This window comes from Gymnodraco acuticeps, unplaced genomic scaffold (assembly GCF_902827175.1).
Source record: "Gymnodraco acuticeps unplaced genomic scaffold, fGymAcu1.1, whole genome shotgun sequence".
NCBI classification, from domain to species: domain Eukaryota; kingdom Metazoa; phylum Chordata; class Actinopteri; order Perciformes; family Bathydraconidae; genus Gymnodraco; species Gymnodraco acuticeps.
Window position 1 is genome coordinate 2,784,222 of NW_022992126.1, and position 23,726 is coordinate 2,807,947.

Sequence of the window (23,726 nt, forward strand, 5' to 3'; positions counted from 1 at the left end):
TGTTTGTGTGTGTTGAGGATGTTTTCTCACTCTTATCAACGTGTCCTTGGCTGTGCAAGTGCACCAGCCTTCTATTAGTGTAATTCATTTTATTTTATGTGTCTCAAAAAGAAAGACAAAGAGCTTGGGAGATACACGTGAGAAAAAAAGAACTAGTGTAGGAGGCATTTGATAAATAACACTAATGTTAAATAGGGAAGAGCGTGGGCAGAAAGCAGGTGGTCAACAGATAAAGAGAAATATGAAATGTAACACAGGAAGACAGGAAAATGGAGAAAAAGACAGTTCAAGTGCTAGAACATGGGAGAGGCTTACCTTAAAGCACCCCTCTACTGGCCAGACAGGAAGTGTGTGTAACAGCCTCAGCACAAAGACCCACAGTGTGTATCTGGGCCAGCAGGAAGAGGGACTCAGGGCGGAGAAATCCAAGTCTCAACACAGGCCTCCCCTCGCTCCACAGCTCTATATTCAGCTCTGCGCCATACTTTCTCTGTGACATTTATTTTTTCAAAGTGCTCCAGACTGTGCTTTAACTCCAGTTCTCTTAACCCAAAGTAAAACAATGCTGTACAGTTTTGTCACTGCTTATTTCATATTCTGCTGAACCCTATATATTCTCCCAGTCCCCCTTATAATTGACTTTCTCCCTGCTTTCTCTCGCAGTTCTCTCGTTCTTTTATTGCTATTCTCTTCTGCCGCAAATATGCATCCTGTCACAATGCTATGTATTTTGTTTTCAGTTTCTGACCATAATCTGTTCTCTTGCAAATCCAGATTCCCCAGGATCTTTCTGTCTCTGCTTCTCTTTCATTTTGTTGTCTAACGGCGCTCAGCTCCTGGGTCTAAAGCTGTGAGGCAGTTTGATTTGAAACACTTTATTTGAACGCGATAGCGTGCATGGTATGCGTTGGATCTTGCTATCTAAGGGCAAAATGCAGAAGGAATAAGCTCCTACTCACATCTCAATAATATTTACGGCTCCATATTTCACTTTGATTTTATTCACTTCACATCTCTCTCCCTTTTCATCTCTTTGTCTCCCTTTCTCTCCGTTGCTGGCCTGCTTCTCTCTGCAGTCTACAGAGTGAAGTCTGAGCTAGCTGAGAAGCCTGGCCCAAGGCCTTGTTGCTTTATTTGCATTTCACCATGCTCTCCATCTGCCAGGAAAATGCCACCTGGTGGTGATAACCTCCTACTGCAGCCACTCTCTCAGTGTGTGTTTGGGTCTCTGATGTTTCTATCTTGAAAGAGTTGTGTCGGTAGTGGCGAAAGTAAGTGTAGCCCCCCTCCCTTTCTCCTCCTTCCTTCCACCTCCCTAGTGTTCCCCTTCTCTTTCCCCTTCCGGCCTTTGTGCAGTTGTATTTATTTGGGCTGGAGCAGAGCTGTGCAGAGACAGTGGTCCTTAACATGCTCGGGCCCCCGGTTGACGCATTTAAGCTGAGTAGAGATGCAGGTTGACAGGGTAATAATGCCGGTGTCAACACCACTTACAGGACAGTTATATCAGTATCAGCTCAGCGGGGGGACGTTCACACTGTTAGGCTGGGTTGTGAACCGTGCTGGGGGCCCCCCGGCATCAGACGCGCACACACACACAAGCGCAGAACACTCAAGACCCTGCTAATGAAGCAGCTTAGATGTACATAAAGGCAAAATGCTCACACTAATACAGTAAAAATAAAATGTATACACTTGCTTGCACATTTATTCAGCATTCACCTTTTTCTTTTTTATAACTAATCTCATGTTACTTTTTAGGTTCATTTTCCAGGCTATCCAAATGTAAGTCATGCACTCTTCATATCAGAGCCTCGAGTATTTCTCTCTGTGCCACGAGTACATTTGTATAAATGTGTGTTCTCATGTTTGTGTGTGTGCGGCTGTTGGTCTGCTTGTGTCTGTCTAAGTGGAATCTTTGCTCTTTGAGCCCTAGCGGTCCTTCAGGACTTTGAGCGTCTGTCCAAAAGCAAGTCTTGTCAGCATGACTCCAAATCGCAGCGTCCGTTTACACTTGATTATAAATATTAATTATGAATCAGAATTATATTGGGGGCCTCTGTTACCGCTTTGCATAGCAAGGCTCACAGTAACCAAATGGGAAGTTTACAGGGTTGCCTGCATCACAGACACTACCATTGCCCTACTCAGTGTTTTTAGCTAAATAAAGGACATTTCAAAAATACAGAATAAAACCTACGTTTTTTTATGCACACAGAAAACAGAGATTAACACATTCTGTACATCTTTATTTGTCATTTCATACCCCTTTGAGTAAGCATTTCAGTTTACTTTAAATGCCACAATTAAATGAGTTCACTGTTGATATGTAGAATACATTGGTTTACTTTAACCCTCATTTGGAATTGCTTTAATTTGCGATTTACCACATATGGTAATGAAGATCCGGAGATGGTGTGATTGGTATACCTTGGGTTTTCATGCTCTCACTCTTGGTATTTCCTCAAATTGATTTTTCTAAGCCATTGGGTATACAGTAGGCTAATTTAATATAATCTACCCCGTTTTGGGGATTCTACCTCTGGGTCTACAACCTAATAATTAGCCTAGCTTACATTGTAGCAGCTTGGGAATACCCTGGTGACTTTACAAAGCCAATATCTTTGTAAAAACGTGTCTGGAGGAACATTGAGGAACCCTTTTTTAGGAGTCCCATTCATCCCAATGCAGGGTCCAAACCCAGCGATGGGAAGCTAACAGAACAGTGTAGCAGTGTCACACAGGTCCACAGTAATCTGCACTGATGGAGCCAAGAGGTGATGGTGGGGTGAGGATAAGAGGATGAATGAAGAGAGGAAGAACAACGGGAAGGAATGAAGGGGATAATGAAGGAGGGGGGTATGTATGGGCATCTAGCCAGCCACTAACCCCCCCCCCCCAAAAAAACTCCACTCTATCACCCACCAAACCCATTCCCTGCAAGACCATGCATACTCTGTAGGCCCAAAGCCCCCTCCACTCCTTTACCACTTTATTTTTGCTCCCTTTCCTATCCTCATGCTCCCAGGCTTGTAATCCCCCTCTCCCCTCCTCTCACTGCTCCTCCCTTCATCCTTCCCCCTCACTCCTCTCCTCTCCTCCTCCCGTCGATCTCTCGCTTTTCTTTCCATCCCTCCCCTCGTCTCTCAGCATCCCTCTCTCCTGGGTCTTCTTGCCGTGGTGTGGTGCTGTTGGCAGAGCGTGGGCGCAGGCGGCACACAGACGGGAGCACAGATGGGCAGCAAGCTGCGCAGGGCGGCCAGGCACACCTGCTCTCCACACACACACACACAAACACACACACACACAGACGCACACTCACAGAGCCCTACTCTGCCACCTCAACACACAGCCTGCCTGGCACAGTGATGCAGGGACACAAACACAAATACACACAGACACGTGCGTACATTTATTTGTACATCCATACGTACATACAAACATTTGTGCATTAACTAATTGCCACATTAATAGTTTTAAATGTGTCTTTCTTTATACAAATTATACTCAATGTCAATCTAGATTTTGTCAGTTTTTGCTAACATTTTGATAGTTGTTATGACTCCTTAAGAGTTCCAAAACAGTAAACGTTTAAAAAAAAAAAAAAGGTCACAATCACATTTTTGGTTCTCCACATGGGGATCTGGTTAACACGTTTTGGACAAAAGCATCACACACACACATACACACTTAACAGTAGCAATGATAAATACTTCTTGACACTGAAACAGAAATATACCCTCATATGACACACGCTTAAATAATGAAATAGTTAAACTGAAAAAAATATATATATAAATAAAGAAATAATGAAATAACGTCCAATAAAAGAGCTGAGTGAACATCTGTGTGGGATAGCCAGGGGGATTAGGAGGGTTTGGAACATTTTAAGCGCATTAAGGATTAAAAAAAGGTCAGAATGTTTAGCAACATACCGATAAACCTCTTAAGCGAAACCCAATTGGGAGGCTGTACCGCGTTATCCTGTGTTTTGGGGAGGAGAGGGGGAGAGTCGAGTTGACATTTGTTCCAACAAGGAGGGAAATCTCTGTGAACTAACAGCTTGTGCATATACATGTAGTTACACACATACATGCACACACATATGGGCACCCGCTGGTTTCATGTGGCTACATCAGCTCACTTGTTGGTTTGTATGTTTATGTTAGGAGTGTGCATGCTTGTACTGCACAGACACACAAATTACCAGACCTGTTTATGCATCTGTCTAACAGTGGTGTGCCACTTTTCATTTTTAACCTTGACTTTAACTCTGGTTTTATCCCATGTTTGTAATCAGCAGCTCAAACATTTCAACACTTGGTGAAATGTCCTTTTCGTTTGGTACTGTAGGGAACATGGTGCTTTTTAGTGAGCGTTTAAATGTGCTCTTTTTTCAGCTGAGCTTTACTTCACTGCTTTGCTCTGCTGACTGTCTGTTCACCATGAGGAGTGACAGATTGGCAACTCTGTCTGACCCCTGTCACCAGTTGGTCAACAGCACAGTCTAACAGGTCAGAGGGCCAAAAACTAACCCACAACCAGTGGATGGATAGTGGGTTTGATAGACAAGGGAAAACAATCTGTTTCGGAACCTGGAGACCAGCAAATAATCACAAAGGAACGATTAGAGTAGTGAAGAGAATGAGTAAAAGAAGATGTGGTGGGCTTGTGAATGATACGTTCTGTCCATTGAGGAAAACAAGAGGAAAGTGTCACAACAAATGTTGATGAGGAGAAAGCAGCACAGATTGAACTGATGCAAAGGAAAGCCACAGAAAATATGTGTTGGATAAAGAGATGTAAAGAGATTACGAGGCGGAGAGAGCAACCACAGTGGGGGGTACAGCACTGTATGTCAAAGCCATGGTGACGGGTTACGTTGATTATGGTGAGGGTCATGATGATTTGCCCTGGAGCCTGCACGGAAATTCTGTAATCAACCAATGACAGCAGCCGTCATGAAGCTACAGCCACAAATAACTACCACAGTTAGTAAAGCAGACTCAAACTCACCACAGCAAGACTTCACGTATCAACTTACCATGTGCTAAAGGGCTAATGCGTTAGCAAACATATTCCTTGCTACATTTTTAAATCTATCAGCAGGATTGGTCTGCCAACTCCTACCAAAGTGATCCCAATCTTTTCAACTCCAGTGTAACTGGATCCTACGCTCTCCTCCAGCCATTCATTTACTTTGGCTCTACATTAGATGAACAAGATATAGTTGTGCAAAATCATAGCTTTGCAAGTCTTTTATTTACTTTAAAACTCCGAATTCACTTGCAGATTGTTTAGCACTTTTTTCACAGGTTTTGAGTACTAGGTCAAATGTATATTTAGTGAATTGTGTTTGAATCTCAAAATCAGACTTGAATAATATTTTACCTAGGTGCTGCTTATGACTGTGCCAAGATTGTTGCCCTAACTCTTAAATTAAGATTGACTCGTATACTGAACAATGCATGAGTCAATCTTTGGCAATCCAGTGTCAAGTGTTACAGTGGCTTTGTGTAAAACAAGGTAAACCCAGTGTAAACCACATATACGCCAAATAGGACTCAAAGAAACAAAGCTTTTCATAGTCATGGTTAAAGTGGTGATTCTTTGCAACAATTGTTAAGTTGGTTATTAAGAGTTAATCACAGATGTATGTACATGTGCTTCTTGTGAATGTATGTACATCGTCAGGTCAAACATTGTGTTTTTATCTGTTGTATTTTAATTCACTGGTGTGACGGGGCTGCAGGGTAGGCTGAAAGGTTTGAGGTTAGAGATGGGGTAGGTGGAGGTGGAGGGGCATCCAGCGGGGACGGCAGGAATATGATTGGGGTTGCTGAAGGGAGGGCTTTGGGGGGCTGTGGTGGGAAGATAAGGGGCTGTCTGTGTGGTTAGGAGACTGGGGAGGGGGAAAGGGAAAGGGGGCTGAGGCTGCTGTTGTAGGCTGCAGCTGGCAGAACGGTGATAGCGACCAGACCTCCTCCATCTTACAGTACCTCCCTCTCTCTGTCCTCCTGCCTTCCGCAACCAGCTCCATGATGCTCTGTTGGACTCCACAGCGGTACTGATTTTCACAAATGATGTAGTAGTACGTTGTAAGTACAGTGTTAGTTGGCTAAAGAGCCTTAGAGAAATTGAGGCAGAACTGGAAGGAGCTCCAGTATCTAGTAAGGTCATCTTCTTTTACAGTCTTGAGACTTGAGATCTTCAAGAGTGATGAAAACGTATCTCTGATTAAAAAGGAAAAAACAGGAGTCGTGCTGTAAACCAATAACTTGAATCCTACTGTATTACATGCTTTTAGAGTTGACGTGGTTTGACCAGTGGAGGCCTCAGGGTGACGTTTAGTACAGCTATCAGTGTCACTGCTAATGCACATATCTGCCTGACACTCTCTTATCTACCAGGAGCCTCAGTTTTCATTATTTGGTTTTTCACACCTCTGCAAAAGCAGAACATGTTGGGGTCATGACAGGCCAACAATACGCTAGAAGAAATTTGAAGGGCAGGATATCCAAGTGTTGGGATTTTCCAAAACGTGATATGTCCACATTGGACAACGATTGTTCTCTGTCACTTAGTAAGACATACAGTATATGATTCCAAGGTAGTATGGTAGCTATCATGGTACTGTAAGGATAGCAGTAAAAAGCGGTTCCATGGTGTTAATTACATGCTTCTCCATGGTGTCAATCTGTTCATGTAAGAAGGCCTGAACTTGTTCTGTCAACAAAGATCTGTCCCCTTTATGTTGCAGAACATTCAAAACAAAGACAACTGAGTATCAAGTGCCACCATTTCTTCTTAATCCCATTGGCTTGCATACAATGATTGTGTAACAGTACTGAAAACAAACTAAAATGAAATAATCGTCCGCTGCATCGGTTTGTTAGTAGACAGAAGCAATCAGACCCAAGTATGCATTCACAAGTGCAGAACATTCAAAGTGTCTTGAAGCATAGTCATTGTAGATATAATAATAGAGTAATAAAACATGATACAAGCAGCCTTTATGAAGTCTCTTTGGCGACTTTACTTGTGGTATTTGTACCTTGAACTTCCATCTGTGATAGTACGTTCCCTTGAAGTCTTGTTTAGGGTCTGTGGCAGCAAAGCATACCCTGCAACTTACACATACAGTATGACTATCAGTTATCTATGAAGCATACTGTACATACAGTAAAATGACTGTGTATCTAGCCAATGCATGTATGGTGTTAGAAATAGAGTGTTGACAATATTGTCAAGGCCTGTGGTGAAATACTACACAACGGCAAAAAGTCCAGTGAAGTCAGGTTGTGTTTTTCAACAGCTTTTTTTGGCCATCATATATGTTTACTCTTGAGTGTGTACCTCAATGTTTGTCCACGTATGTGTGTGTGTTTGAAAGTGTGTGGGTGCGCGTCGGGGGCGCAGCCTCGTATGTTTGGAGTGAGTGCCGTCAGTTAGCTGGAATGTGGCGCTACCGCCAATGCTAAGATGGCTGCCAAGCTCTAAGATGGCTGCCAGGATTACACCCAGCCAGTGAGAGACAGTGAAGAGCGAGAGATTCTGCATGTGAAGAGAGGGGAAAAGAAGCTCTCTTTCATTTATGTGGTCTTTCTTTCTGTCTTTCTTTCATTCTTGCTCTTGTCTCTCTCTCTGTGGATAAGCAGTGATTCGTAGGCAGCGAGACAGGTCTGTTATTGTTTCTGCTCAGTAATCTGTGGCTTAGTGTGGCTGCAAGGCAAGTGCTGCTGGCAGGAGTGTGTGTGCTCTGTTATCACCTACAGCCTGCAGATAAACACCTCCTTTAGCTAGCTTGCTAGCTAGCTACATCCCAGTTAGGCCTGAATGGATGGCCAATACTACACCATAACAGTCTTGGAAATGGGGTTCAGTCTTTTCCAACAACTCAGACACGTGGTCACAAATATAAAGGACATTTCTTTCTCACAGCCTGGACAAGAATGTGCTCTCTTTAGACCAACTTTTCTCATGTTACAAAACCTTATCGTGCACTGTCTTATTTCAGCCTGCAGCTCCTCCAAGTCTAATTGGGGCTCTTTTTTTGCCAAGATTTGGCATGTTTGTGTCTGTATGTGCTTAAGTGAACCAGTCATAACAGGTGTGTGTTGGTGCAGATGCGTATGTGTACTTGTATTTGTGTTGCTCTGCTGTCATTTGATCCCAAGAGGAAAAGTTTGTCCTCAACTTAAAACATACTCAGACTGGAATGGTCGGCCTTTCCAAATACTCTGTGTGTGTTTATGTATTTGTGTGTGTGTCCACGGAGGAATTGCAACATGTATTAAAGTATGAAACATAAATTAAAGAAAGAAACAGCTTGAGCGAGAGAGTTGTGTGGGTGTGTGTTCATATGTGTGTGTATGTGCAAGGTGCTCTGTTTATGCAGACTAAATCCCTACCAGCAAGAAGGTATTAAATGGGATTAGGGTGAGGAATATGATTACGTGGAGAGATACTAAATGGCATAGCAGCACACTATAAATCATTGCACCTCAAATGAGGAGGGACAGAGGGAGACAGAAGGTAACATTCTTAGATACAAGACTGTCGCACAAAAAAGTGTGAATTCACACATAAACACACACACACACACTCTCAAGATGTATACCATAATCATCACATACTGCAAGTTCCTCTTACTCCCTTTCAGATCTCAAATATCATACTCTTGGCAGCATGGATAATTGTACGCTTACCAGTATGTTTTTGATTCTTTTTTTTAGCATACAAACCAGATCCTAACCTTTTGTCTTTCTTTGCTCTCCCCTCCCTGTGTTTCTGTCCAGAATCGGGACAATCAGACAGCTCCAGCCAACAAGGGGACACAGACATCAAACCACCGCCCAATGGTAGGCACACACACACACACACGCACAAACCCATGGCCAAACACTGTCAAATCAGCATACTAGAATTGATTCCATCATGCTTATCAGTCTTAACATATTCCAATTATGGATCCAATTAGCAAACACACTCGCACAGATGTTGATCCACAAACATAGTTGCAGATGGTCGCCCTCTCAAAGGGATCTGAATTTCAGGGTTTTCTTCCAATTTTTTGTTTTTTAGTTTGAAACACAATGAATTTGTAATATAGTGGGGTTTTTTCTCCTAATGCGTTTTGATGATCTGATCACAACCTTTTCTGTGCAGGGCACCTGAGTTTCCAGGACTGCTTCGTCACTTCAGGGGTGTGGAATGTCGCAGAGCTGGTCAGAGTGTCACAGAGTAAGTAGTAAAACTGATGCAAAGAGAGAGAGGCGACAGCAAAACAATTACAATATCCCCAGTATCATTTGAAACGGCAACCAAACAGACCCATATTGATAATATTTTGAAACTTAAGGAACCCAATACAATATGCCTTTTAAGTATGTGAACTACTGAGACATAATGTACTATTTGTTTCATTCACCCATTCTTACTTATTCCCCTTTCCCCCCCTCTTGTTCTTTTATTTCTCTCCGTCAGCACCTGTTGCCACAGCGTCAGGTCCTAACTTCTCGCTGGCTGACCTGGACAGCAGTCCCAGCTACTACAACATCAACCCGGTGGCTTTAGGGCGACGCTCCCTCACCTCCCCTCCTTCCACTAGGTACACAGTCCTGACTGATTACACACAGACAACAGTATTCTACGAGTGTTAGGAGATGTTTCAGTCTCCTGAAATACTATTGTCAATTGTAATAGCTGTCCGCCATTAGTAGGGTTTTTTGTGGGCAGTAGCAGTGTTACCTTGATATATGATTCGCTGTGAAGCCAAGGGCAAACTGGGGGATGGTGTGAAATCACAGTAATATCTGCCAACAGTATATCATTTTGTATCGCAAGGATGACTTTACTGGCAAGTAAAGTACACCATTTCATTGAGGTTTCTTTATATAAATGGCATAAAGTACTACAGTGCATTCCCAATCTTGGAATCTGTCCAGGACTGTCCTGTCCTGAACCTCTTTTACATATATATGTACAATATGTGTGTGTGTCGCTCTTTCCACTATTTCCTCATGTGTTTTCCTTCCTAAATTGTCTCTTTCTCTCTTCTTACCTCCGTCATCCGCTGTCACTTTAGGTCTGATGTGGAGTTGTACGCAAACCTTCCACGGAGGTAGTTATACACACTTACTAAGACACAACTTAATGAGACACGCGCACAGAACAACACACACACAAAGAGAGAGTCTTACTGTCTGGCTGTCTCTGCCTTCTAACTATTGTTTCTGTTTCCTCCTTTCTTCATTCCTAGTTTGACATTTGTTGTGCTTTGTCTATTCTGCTCCAAGACTTCAGGATATGATGTTGTTTCCACTAAGATGCCAAGCTTCTTTTCATATTAAAGTGTTTGTTTTGTATGATTACTTTGTAATGATCAGGTCGGCAGAGTATTTACTCCTTGATCCATACATCTACCATCTTTAGGCAAGGCAAGGCAATTTTATTTATATAGCACCTTTCAGCACGCAACAATTCAAAGTGCTTTACAAAATAAAAACAAAAGACATTTAAGAATAAATACAGCATAAACACATAATTAAATGGCATTTAAAAACAGGCATAAAAAAGCAAAGATAATGAAATAAATAAACACAGCAGGTACAGAATACACGAATAAAAGGCATACTGCGGTGAGTATGAACAGCTCAATTAAAAGCAGCGGCAAATAGATATGTTTTTAGTCTGGATTTGAAAATAGGAAGTGTTTCAGCGGACGTGCACGTATCTTTAGATACACATATCTTTATGTATATATCTTTTAAATCATGTTATCCTCCCCCCTCTCTTTCACAGCTCCAACAAGAGGAAGTCATTAGACGACAGTGAGCTGGAGAGCCCCACAGATGATGTGTTCTACCCCGGACGCTCGCCTGCTGCCAGCTCCTCCCAGTCCAGTGCGTGGCCCAACGACATGGATGCAGGTACTGCCCTATACCACCCTTCACCTGTCACCCACGAAACAAGCTTCATGACACTTTGTATCACTCCTGCCTGACCCACATCCCACAACCACAATAGTACAAAGTGATGCCTTTATCTGGCTTTGTCTCTTCTTCACACTCCCTTTCACAATCACATGCCTTCACTCTGGTGATTAACACATCCTTGAACATCCCTCGAAACCACTACCTCATTCTGATTACTCTACATATTTGAGGAACAGCAACAGCTGCAAATACCAAACTGATATTTTCAAAAATTCGCAATTCAATTGTTACAGTCATCACCTTCAGCATTTTCAATTTACACTGATTGAATAGTCTCCTTTTTGTTAAGTAAATGGGCTTAACATTTGTTTTAGCAATTTTTTTGGTCACAATTGTTTCAACACAATCACTATAACACTCGAAAATTGACATCATCATGGATAAATTGTGCTTGGTGTTATGATATACATCCCCCAAATAGCTCCAGACACTGGGAATATAAATGCCAAGATGAATCAAGTATGGAGCAGCAGCCTTTAGTAAGGCATTATGCTGGTGTTGCTATTGTGTAGGCAGTAACCGCTTCCTCTGTGATTCAGCTTTGGACATTACCTTCTCTTACATCATCTTCCCAACAGCCCAATAACTCAAGTTCACTTCCTCACTCCCAAACCCCACAGCTTCATATTTGTAATCATCCTCAACCTAAAGCCATACTCCCACATACAGTTTACCTGATGCTCAGTTTTATAACTCTCACCCTTTCCATCTTATATATATATATCTCTCTCTCTCTCTCTCTCTCTCTCTATTTTCATTGTTAACAATACCCTTTTCCACTTTCAGTGCAGCACCATTTGGCGAGTGTGCAGGAGAGGAAGATAAAACATGAAAACGATGGCGTGCAGTTTCCTTACCATGGTTAGAACAACATTGATTACACTCATATAATTGCTATTTATCAGGCTTTATGTAGCTCAGTCATACCTCTGTGTATGCGTGTATTATGTACATACAATACCATGAACATAACACATTATGTACATATGTATATAATGTATTGTGTGTGTGTTAAAAGTTAAGTCATGTGATGTCTGTGGATGTGTTTCCAAACATTTTATTTTCATGATTTGAGTAAGGTTGAGCTGTTTTCGCAGATTTATGAATTTTTCCAAATTACATTTCCTGAGCATACATTAGTAGGATTGTCGAGGATTATCCTGTTCAGGCTTAACTTTCTGTGTGAAACATGAGGTTACACTTAACTCACCTGAGCTCCCCGGCTTTGTCTCTCTGATGTCATGTCAGTCCTCCAAGCGGCATCTAATTGACAGATGTCACCAGGATAACACTGACAACACCAGCCGGCACATTCACATGCTGTGCCCATTCTGCCTCACATGCACAGTGACTCACTCAAACACCTACAGACCCCCACACACACATTAACATCAGATACTGTACATACACAGAGCCCCCCCACAAACAGGGCTTACACACTCACAACCCTCCCTTATGTGCAGACGTTGACACATTGAAACACATTCTTATCATGCTCCCCACCCCTGCAGGTGTTCAGGTGCCTGCCTTGCCTCCATCCCGCTGTCGCTCCATCCCTCCCTCGCTTCAAATCCCTCATTAAGACGCTTACCGTCTGTGGATCAGAGGTGTAAAACCCTTCCTCCTGCTCACTAGCTCTCCCTTCAACCCTCCATCCCTGTCTCCCTTCTGTCTAATTGAAAACGTGTACAGCAGGAGGGACCTTGGGGAGGGAGAAAACATGTCAGAGGAGAGAAGGAGGAGAGAGAAACTGAAAGCAGGCAAGTGGGAGGTGAGAGAGGGAAGAGAGGAGAGAAGAAGACTTTGGAGTACTCAAACGGTGATAGCTAATGAGAGAGAAGAGTTATCAGGATGAGAACTAGAGGAGGTTTGCCCCGTCTACTCTCGCTCGAGCCTCAGCGGCTGCTCTCCTGCTCCCGCTCCACTTAGCTGTAAATGTAATTAAGAGGCTGCTCATCAGAGCCACAACAGAGGCTGCTGCACGCCTTAGCGCACCAGAGCCTCACCTCACATATTTTTCCTGTCTCTCACTCTCTCTCTCCTCCTCTCTGTGTATGTGAACCACCCCTTTACTCGACAAAGTGCAACACACACAGCCGTGTACACCTCCTAATGACTTTGGCAAATAGAGGTGAGGAATTGCATGCAAATATGGACCCTCTACCCAATTAATTTACGAAATCCAAGTGAAAAATACGGAAGCCAAAAGCTTTTGTAATTATCAGCAGTTTTTTATTTTTTTATTTTGCAAATAGTTATTTTTTTAACAGTAGCTAGTGAAAACCATGGTCCACAAGACGAACCAAGGGAAACAGGAGAGAAGGAGTTATTGTAGGCCACAAATGGAGCGAGTGGAGAATGTGGATTTGGTACGGTGTGTATCCGATTTTCCAAAGGATACCACCTGCCACAGGCAGAGCTCATCTGGGAATATCTGTCCAGGTGGGGAGTATGTAAACAAGCAAGCACAAACACACACACACAAAACAAAACAAGGGGCAAAAGAAACCCCGGGAAACCTACTTACACACAGGTGTGCATCACTGTCAACCGCACCATCCACCCCAACTTGGCCAACAGAATAAACACATCCAGTAACACACACAGACGTATGAAGACGCATTCATACATATATATCACAAAATCACGGTTACATTGAGAAATACACATGACAGATTTTTGCACACATATCACACGGCCCACACAGATGCATACACTAGCACAGCTGAAGCATGGTCCCAGATGGTGTTTCCGTGTGTGTAGCCTTGGGATCTGTGAGGATGCTGGAGACATCTGCTCCACGGGGGCACGAGGAGGGGTGGGGGAGGTTAGGGGAGACAAACGAAACAACCAGGATTTTGCATTAGTTCCAAATGATTGGGAAATGTTCCTTGTGGTGGTGGGGGGCTTTCTCTATGCTTTGAGTTAAATGTTACAGGCCCATAGAGGGATACGACTGGACGTACATATGTGCTTTAAATCACTGGAGAGAGGAGAATTCCCTCACTTTCCTTCACTTGTCTAAACCACTATCTCCTGTCTTTTTCAACCGTGTGTGTGTGTGTGTGTGTGTGTGTGTGTGTGTGTGTGTGTGTGTGTGTGTGTGTGTGTGTGTGTGTGTGTGCGTGTGGGTGTGTGTGTGTGTGTGTGTGTCTCTCTGTGTGTGTGTGTGTGTGTGTGTGTGTCTCTGTGTGCTTCTGTGTGTGCTTCAGAGGCGCATCTGGTGGCAGGCCTGTTAGTGCAAAGAGACAGAAGGGTCATCATGGGAGCGCTTGATTGGTTGCCAGTGAAATACTGAGGCTTGCCAGGAGAGGAAACAGTGCAGTTGTGGCACATCCACACACAAAAAACACACACATAAACCCAGATCAGACCATTGCATAGTCTCTGAAGCACCGAAAATACTGTCTTTCGCATTCCCTTGGTGATAGTGACGGTGCCACAGCGTCCTATATATATATACAGATGTCAATGTTCATCTGATCTTCTCTGTGCTTCCTGGGTCTGATTTCCATACTTGAGACTCATTTTGACTACCAAGATAAAAGTAAATCACTACCTTTCTGAAACCACGACTGTTTAATTTACAAGGCTCTGTTTTTTTAAACTTTCTTCCAAATATGTATTTTCCAACTCTCCCCCCTGCAGTGCCTTTCCTTGTTCTAGTCTCTATAGACTGCTCTTATTTCTAGTTTTCTCCCACCAGTGTGACAGTGTCATAGCAATCACTGCTAACTATTGGTGTCAGAAGTGGAATCGGGGTTGTCTTCATGCTTGGAATCTGTCTGACAGTACAATACGCCCCCAGACTCCCGCTACAGTGGGGGGGAGAAGAAATATATGTCTGCTAAAGACATAAATGGTTCACACATATTCACTCCCACCTGCTTGAGACTTAACTCTTTCACACAGGGAGGGAAGGTTTTGCACGCCCCCACACTCCCATAGACTTTCACACGTCTCCAGCTGGAGAACTGAGGAGGAATCGTATTTAATGCCTTGTTTGATGCGGAGGGGGCCACAGAAATAGACTACAAAACAACAGTCTAAAAAAAGTTTAAAAAATAATATTATCACATCACTCACTTGTTAGGATGATTAGAGGAAAACTCAACAGAAAATAAATGTGCATGTTGTTTCATCAGTTAAATGTGGCTGTGTTGTAAGGGTCTTTGTTTTTCGTGATTGGACACGTGCTTGTGCTTCTGTGTGTGTTCAGATGTTGAGTGTGTGAGTGAGTGTGTGCGAGCGAGAGATAATAACCATATTTAACATCTTATGACATTCCAATTTCATACATGTCGTCAGAGCAACGCATTGAAAAACAAGACGCTGCTGCATTTTTCACAGGTTCTGCTTTGCTCCCTCGCATATTTTCATGTCTCCCACGTTCTTCTCGCCTCTCTCTTCCTCTTTCTCTCTCTCTCTCTCTCTCTCTCTCTCCCTCTGTCTCCTCTCTCTGTCCGTCTGCTTGTCTTTCACACTCAGCAGCTGCCGTGTCCATACTGTACAGTGTGTGCTATTTCTGAATGAAGCCTTCTTCTCGTGCATCCAGCCTGTGAGCTTCACTGAAGCCAGACCACAACTAGCTGACTGTGGCTGTACGGTGGCCATGCTCATTCTCAGAGAAAGCCTGGAGTTGGCACCTGACAGAGAGAGAGAAACTGAGAGAAAGAGATGAGACAGAAAAACATACAGGGGCACAGTAAAGGTTACTATAGCTACAAGTGGGCTTTGGACCAGTACCAGATTCTCTTTTTCTCTTTTTTCCCCTTTTCCTTTAAAGTTATGCATGCCACTTTAGGATAAGAAATATTGCTTATATCCCTTATTTTATGACTATAAAGTTGGGAGTTGGGAATCTTACAGTACATCTATTAATGACGTAGGGTCCTCTGATTGGCTCATTTACTGAAGTGAATGGTCAACAGCCAAAAGGACAAGAAGCAAAGCACTGCCATCAACCAATGAAGAACTTAAAGAATCTAATCAGAAACCATGATTGTTCAAGTCCCCATCTTTTTTTTACTCAAGCCAATTAAAGAAGCAACATTTTGTTGATTAAAACCACCTCTCTCTTTTCCTCCCTTCCCCCCCCCCACTTTTTTTGTTGATCCCATTTTTTTTTTCGCCAGGACTGTCCTCGCCTGGTTCACTTAAGAAGCCGGGGAAGTTTGATTTCAACGCCCTGACTTCCCAGACGAGGTCCCCCCGCATGGCGTTCACACACCACCCGCTGCCTGTGCTGGCAGGAGTGAGACCAGGTGAGAGCCCTGCCATGAACCCAACAACCCAATTCCCCTTTTATAATCTGAAACAGAGAGAGAAGGAAAGGGAGTGTCAAACGTGAACCAAGAATGCTATATTTACAACTCAAAACAAAATGAATTCTACAATCGTGTGCGTGAAAATGAAATTCCTAAACGTATAAAAAGAATCGTAAAGCCCTACATTTGCAACTGCTGAGAAGCAATATGCCCGAAGCGTTTCACCTTTTCAAAGTTACTGCTATCACCATGGCTTGGCGTGAATTTCTCTCTCTCTTTCAGCCTCTCCATCCATCCATGTTTAACCATCATCTCTAATGCCTTTGTGTTTTAATATTGTCATTGCATGGTACCATTGCTGCATTGATGCCTTTGTGACTGATTTGGCTCAAACCTTACTGCTTCATGCATCCATTGTAATGTTTATGTTCACTTTAACTCTGTTTATTCCCATGTAATGAATCTGACTGGGTGTGTTAACTTACCAAGTTCAGCTATCCGGACCCTAAATAGTTCGAAGTAAGAGTTAATGTTGCAAGAAAAGCAAGTACTCATTTATTCAGTACACAAGATCAAAAACTTGTGAAATATCTTTTAATCGTCATAAAAGCTGCAAGACAAAGGAACATTTTGAAGACACAATTTGAAATGGAATTCAAATATGTTTTTTTTATACTGTATCTTTTTTTATATCTATATCTTTATTATACATACAATTATTCTCTGTATGTGCATATGTATATGTTTGTGTATGTTTTACATTTAGCTGCAAAATTGCATTTGTATTTTTCTGTTTTTAAAGGATGTGTTTGTTAGGTTGTTTGTTCAGATTCTACTGAGAGTGCAGAGCAATTACATATTTGAAAGGAGTAGAAAGAAGTAACAGAGATTAAACTCACGCAGTTTTCACAGATTAAGTACGGTTGGAATTCTTTAAGTATCATCCAATGTTTCCGAGGTTTTGTTTCATGAGGCACTAACGCTAAGTTGTCCTCATAAGAGCTTTTCAGGCCTAAAGGATAAGCGACATGGTTTCTCCATCTTTGAGAATTCCCCAAGTCTCCTGGATGTCGGGTTTGCCAACAAGACCCAGTAGGCTGGTCTCACTTTCAAAGGAATAAATATGTGCTTCTCTCTCCCCCTGGCTCTATGTATTTCTCAAAGGAATGGTTTGGTCCGCATCCAAACCAGACCTACTATGTAAAGGTCATTTGGACTCATTGCCCTCCATGTTGAAATGTATTGAATTTTACCCGCAGAGCTCCCCAAAGTATATTTAGAAAAAACAGAGCAGGCAGGATCTCGCGCCATTAAGCCATGTTGTTTATCTGCACAGAGCAGTCCTTACGCCTCTGGAAAATTTAAAAACACCACATTAAATTGTGCGTTTAAATGAATTCTTAAAATATCCCCCTCTGTTTAGTACGTGAGTCGAAGAGGTGTGAGGGACTGGCTCAGGTTTCTTTGTTGCCTGACTAACTTCTCACAACCTCCAAACCGCGTGTGCATACTGTTGGCTAAGAGGTTTGCACGTAATAGAGAGGCTGTAATGAGACAGATTTTAGAAATTGTGTATGGGTGCATTTGTGCACGTACACAGACATACACATGTGTTCATGTGTAAATGTACACTCTTGTTGAGGACTCTGTGCTAAAATGGCTGCCATCCAAATGGAATGTCCCTCGGAGGCCTTGGTTCTATAAAGAGACTGGAGGATGATGGAGGGAGGGAAGGAAGGAGAGCGATGAAAAGAGAAATGGGGGTAGACGGAGAGGGGGAAGAAGCAGTTAGCGATCATGGACTGGAGCTGTTAGCTCGTGTTGTATAGGTCTAGTGAGTGTGGCTGTTCATGGGTAAGGACTGGATGGTTTATGTCCTGTTTTTGGCTCCGGACTGACGTGGAGAGCTGCCAGATTGACTGTTGTCTGATTATACTAGTCTGGAGAGTCCGCCATTGTAACAGTGATTACACTCACACAAATATAAGGACAAAGACACACGAAAGCTGCAACAGACAACACATGCATACAGACAGACTACAATAAAACTAAGATACAGTTTTACATGCACACATAACAAGATGGGAACACCAATACACCAGAACCTAGAAAGTTTGGACAAATAGACACTTTGTGAGTACAGCATACACAAGAGATTGTAGGTGACAGACATAATCACAGATGCTTGTTTGCCAGGCTCCCCTCACCTAGCAGCTTGCCTCTTTAGTTTGGTGTGCCAAATTGCCAAAGCCATAGAATCTCGGCAGACAAGACAGACAGCGAAGGCTAGTGTGTGTGTGTGTGTGTGTGTGTGTGTGTGTGTGTGTGTGTGTGTGTGTGTGTGTGTGTGTGTGTGTGTGTGTGTGTGTGTGTGTGTGTGTGTGTTGTGTGTGTGTGTGTGTGTGTGTGTGTGTGTGTGTGTGTGTGTGTGTGTGTGTGTGTGTGTGTGTGTGTGTGTGTGTGTGTGTGTGTGTGGTGTGTGTGTGTGTGTGTGTGTGTGTGGTTGGCTGGCTGACTAATGTCTCCGAGAGGCGTTTTGTGGTCGGTTGGGAGCGGAGGGGAGATTCTCTCCCAAGCTTCAAACTGCTGGGCAGAACCGCACAGCAAGGATATGCTGCTGATTGATTACACATCACCGACAAGCAATAAAACAAAAGTGGAAAAACCCAGTGTGTGTGTGGTTCTGTAATACCCCAGTGGTTAGTGTGTGTGTGTTTGAGAGAGAAATGAAGCAGAAGGCAGAAAATACTTTAACACACTTTAGCCTGTATTTGACTGCGTAACTGTGTGTGTGTGTCCTAATGCCAGGCTTACCCGAGGTACAGAGAAATCTAGTTGGCTGATTTATAAAATGAATGGGACCAGATGTTTTCCAATAGCCAGGGATAATGTCCATCATTTGTAAGCCAGAGCAGCTTCAGTCAGTTAACCACGAGAGAATGTCACTGCTATTTTCTGTGTTATGACAATTATAGGCAGAAGCAGCAACCTGGTCTTTGATGCCAGCTGTGCCTGTGCTTAGTGAAAACATATGCATGTCTTATATACTGTCATAGGTGTGCATGTAAATGTAATATCATAATGAGTGTTATGTATGCTTAACATCTGTTGTGTGTTTTAGTAGAGAAACAATAGAATGACCTGAGCCTCATTGTATTTCCCACTTCTGGTCTCTGGTCTATCTTCTGCTCACGTTCCTCTTCCTCCTCTCCTTTCCTGTTTCCTTTCCCCTTTTCTCCTCAGGGAGTCCCCGTGCCTCAGCCTCTGCTCTGCACTTCCCCTCCTCCTCTATCATCCAGCAGTCCAGCCCGTACTTCACCCACCCCACCATACGCTACCATCACCACCAGGACCCTCTTAAGGAGTTTGTGCAGTTCGTGTGCACCGATGGCACAGGACAGCCCAGCGGTCAGGTAAGTGCTCTATGTTCAGCAAAGGGAGGTGAAGGGATAGTGGGATGGTCTGCAGTGCAAAAGTTCATTTTTTAGTCAGTTAATTTCTGTGATATTAACTGAAGAAGCTAACAAGAAAACCTCCACATCATAAATATATACAGAATGACTTCCCCCATCATGTATCATCTTTTGTGAGCTAGTGCAACAAGGTCATTTGATCCTATACTCCGGGGAATAGATCAATCTTTATTATGTGCAGCAACATCACCAGGAAAAAGGAAAATGGTTTTCGGGCAAATCTGTCAACATGAGGAGGCAGCTAGAAGTGATTAAACAAAAGAAAAAAACTCAGCTGTGGAAAACTATGTTGGAAGCAGCCAAACCGCATCATTTTGAGTCATGATATGTTCAACGTATCATGCAACACCTACCGCAAAAGTGAGGTAGGAGAAGATCTTGCCTGTCAGTTATGTTCAGTTTGAGGAAGGAAGCACATTTGGAAAAAGCTCATAGGGCAGGTATGGCCGTGCCAGACTGGCAGTGGATTTACTGAAGGGAACCAAAGCTGCAGACTCAAGAGACACTGGGAGAGGATGTGTAGATCTAGATTAGTACTGTTTGAATAGTTAGGTATCTGTAGAAGGAAACTGAAACAGACATTTAAGACTGTATTCCAATACTCATTAAACCATTTAAAAAGCCCTCTTTGACCCGTAGCCAGTAAGTGATCCTCCTTTACTCTTTAAATGCTACAATAGGGTTAAAACTGTCACTCACTCTCACAAAAAAAAATGTGTTGTGGGCAAACCAGTAAAAAATGAGTCCAGAGGTGACCCATATGAAAACCACAGTGACATGCCCACATTCACCTGCTGAAAGTGAGAGTTTCCAAACAGCAGAGCTCAGGCTCCGTATACATCTGACTGTCTAAACGCCATTTAAAGATATTTCAGAAATGTTTGGCCTGTCAAGTTAACATTAACGCGGTAACGCAATTTTTTTTAACGCCACTAATTATTTTAATGTGCGATAAACGCATGTGTATTTGTCCTCGGCCCGCCCCGTAGTTTCAGAGCCCAAAGGCATGACGTTGTTGTTGTCGCTGTTAGTTGGATGGTGGGGGATTCTAGCAAGAGATATGGATACAAAAAAGGTGTTTTAAACAGCAAGCCAAGCCCACAGCTGATGCTGACAGCCCCGCTCCTGCCGCTCGCTTGCGGCAGACCACGCTTGAAAGTTTGTCGGGGAGACGCCTGGACACTTCTACGAGCAGCAAGCTTTTAACAGCGATAGCTAATCAAATGGGTGGCTACAGCTTAACATTGTGGAGGATGAGGGGCTGCGTTAGATCATTCGGATCGCATCCAACGTGTCGACTGCACATCACAGCGCATTTTTTTTGACCCACAGTCTCATGCTTTGACTGAAGATGAAGACAGAGGAGCGGCATTTCGCCGACAACTGTAAACAGGCTTCTCTGTTTGAGCAACTGGCTCAGTGCAAAGAAGTAGACAGGGTTGGGAGAGAGTGTAAGAGAGAGAGAGGTTCCAGGTTGTTGTGTTGAGAATATTCAGGGGAATATTTGATAATAAACAAACATTTGCATAAAGCATATTTGTCCACTCATATGTTGATAAGAGTATTAAAAACTTGAAAAAGATTCCTCTAAGGTACATTTAGAACAGATAAAAAATGTGCGATTAATTTGTGATTAATCGCGATTAACTATGGTCATCATGCGATTACATATTTTAATCGACTGACAGCCCTAGTTTGGACACATTGTAATGAGGTTCAGGGTGCTGGTATAACTAAACCTCTACTGTAAACATGGCCTTCTGAGCAACTTTGAAACCACATACCAAGCACTTTTCATATCCTATTACTTATTCTCATTACTTCAACAGACACAGCATCATTCCTGAAATTGCACATACCCCTACACAGTGCACACAGACACCCTTTTTTCTTTGTTGATACACCCTTCTTTTTTAAATTCTTACATAGCACTATAACTTTTCTCACGCACAGTTCCATTTCTTTTTTCCCCTTGTGTGTTGACAATGTTCATCACCTTTTCACATCTTATTTACTTCACTATTTTTGGCCAGACTGTCTTAATATTTTTGTTTGTTTTATTTAATTAACAATGTGTGAGTTTGTTGATCTCTCTTGTCCCTGTGTGTGTGCAGCCGTGTGTGGATTAGTTTGTGTACCTGAGAATACTGTTAGCATCTATCTATTGACAGTGTCTTACCTTTACATGAGACTGTGTGTGGGATTTATGTTGTGTGTGTGTCTGGCTCCCTGTGCACTGTATATTCTCGGGGTGTGTCATGCTCACCCTGTCTGTATGGTCCGTCTGCAGCCTAATGGAGGTGGCCAGAGCAAAATGCCGGGCTCCTTCCTGCTGCCCCCGCCACCCCCGGTGGCACGCCCTGTGCCCCTCCCCATGCCCGACTCTAAAATCATCACGCCTACTGACGGCGGACTCAGCTCACCCGCATCTCCGTGTAAGTCACCCCCACTCCTACTCCTCCACAAACCCCCATTACTGCCCCAGACTTCTCACAGAGGCCAGTCTGAACCAATGTTAGACTCCAGTAGAAGGTTAGCTGTTAGCTCGAAGCTATTTGTCCTCCGCTTCAAGCAATACTACATCAAGTTTGTTGGATTAGAACAAATGTAGCTTGCATAGAAGTCCCAGTAGTGATATGCAGTGTAGCATAGCGGGCAATTTCTTTGTAAGTGTGCAACTACTCACAAAGCAAGTCTGGGACCCCCACAATAGCTACTGTGTAGTTTTTGTAGTCTGCTTCCACTAAGGTTGCAGTATGTTCAGTCAATCGCTCAGCAGCCCCAGGAGCTTCACTCCTATTTCATCATTTACCTTATATACTGTACGCCATTGTACTGTACTGTAATGTACTGTACTAGCAAGATCCAATTCTGTCGAGGTAGAAGCCACGCCTTTGCCAAACCAGAGATCCTCTTTCAAGCTCTTCTGTATCTCTTACTCTGAAGTTCAGTCTTCATTTCTCTCTTTGTCTTCGCAAACCACCTCATCTTCTTTCTCTTTCCTCAACATCTTTTTATTTTCTCTTTTCCTTCTCTGGTGTTCGGTTTCCTGCAAGCACCACAAGAGGCAGTGTAGTCTCTCTCCCTTCTTTTCGATGTGTTTTAGTAGTTTGGGGGGGGGGCAGAGCAGGGCCCTGTGCACGTTGCCTCTGTAGACGCAGGCCTTTGATCAACGCAGACTTTGCATGTCTGTCCGTTACAGCGGCAATACAATCTACCTCCTTCTCTTATTTCTTTTTTGCCTTCTTCTTTTCTTTATTTGATATACTCTCATATCCTCCTTTCTTCGTTTCTTTGTTTCTTTGTTTCCTTTATTTCTCTCTTTTTTCTTTTTAAAGGAACAAAATTAGGGCAGTTGGCGTGGACTCCAAAAAAAACATCATGCCCCACTTTACCCACCCAATCCCCTCGCCTCTTTCACACAAATCTCACAACAATTAAAAATTGAGAACAACAAAAACATGGAAATCAAAGTATAACAAGAACAACCCAATCTCTCTAAACATGAATGATAAGATCTAATCAAACCTGTCTAATTAGTGGGGGAGCGGGAGAGGAGTGTCATCAGGGAGCGGTGAGGCTTTGGTTGGTTCCACCCAGACAGGTGCGGTGCGAGAGTCGGGCCACGGGAGAGGCACACCAAGAGGGGGCACTGGACGGAGCAACCGGGGCACCTTCTCCTCCTTTTGTTTTGACTTTTTTTCTCCTCTTCCTGTCCTATCAACCTTTCCTCGCCTCCTTCCAACTCTCTGAGATGTCACTTTATTATTTATTTATATGAACATCTATATAAATAAATATCCTACTCTTCGTCTCTTTTTCTCATTCCGGTGACTGTTATCACTGTATTTTTTTACCCCCTCTAATTTTGTCTGGTTATGAAGATATCGTTAATCGAAAAAAGCACACACACACACACACAAACACATGCATATGGTACACTCTCACTCATGCATCAGATTCCAGCCCTGTCACTGTCACCCCCACACATC

At 43.1% G+C, this 23,726-nt stretch overlaps 1 protein-coding gene across 10 annotated transcripts in view; it reads left to right on the plus strand.

The window, feature by feature from the left end:
• Positions 1-23,726, plus strand: part of nfixb (nuclear factor I/Xb) — a 92,974-nt gene that overhangs the window by 60,437 nt on the left and 8,811 nt on the right. For 2 of the 10 annotated variants that reach the window (XM_034203375.1, XM_034203376.1), the window contains exons 3-11: positions 8,796-8,858; positions 9,166-9,240; positions 9,484-9,607; positions 10,085-10,120; positions 10,801-10,928; positions 11,781-11,855; positions 16,130-16,258; positions 19,505-19,674; positions 22,025-22,169. In XM_034203375.1, the coding sequence (XP_034059266.1) occupies positions 8,796-8,858; positions 9,166-9,240; positions 9,484-9,607; positions 10,085-10,120; positions 10,801-10,928; positions 11,781-11,855; positions 16,130-16,258; positions 19,505-19,674; positions 22,025-22,169 (945 nt within the window). The remainder of the gene's footprint in view (positions 1-8,795; positions 8,859-9,165; positions 9,241-9,483; positions 9,608-10,084; positions 10,121-10,800; positions 10,929-11,780; positions 11,856-16,129; positions 16,259-19,504; positions 19,675-22,024; positions 22,170-23,726) is intronic. The other 8 variants (XM_034203379.1, XM_034203380.1, XM_034203381.1 and 5 more) reach the window with 6 other exon arrangements.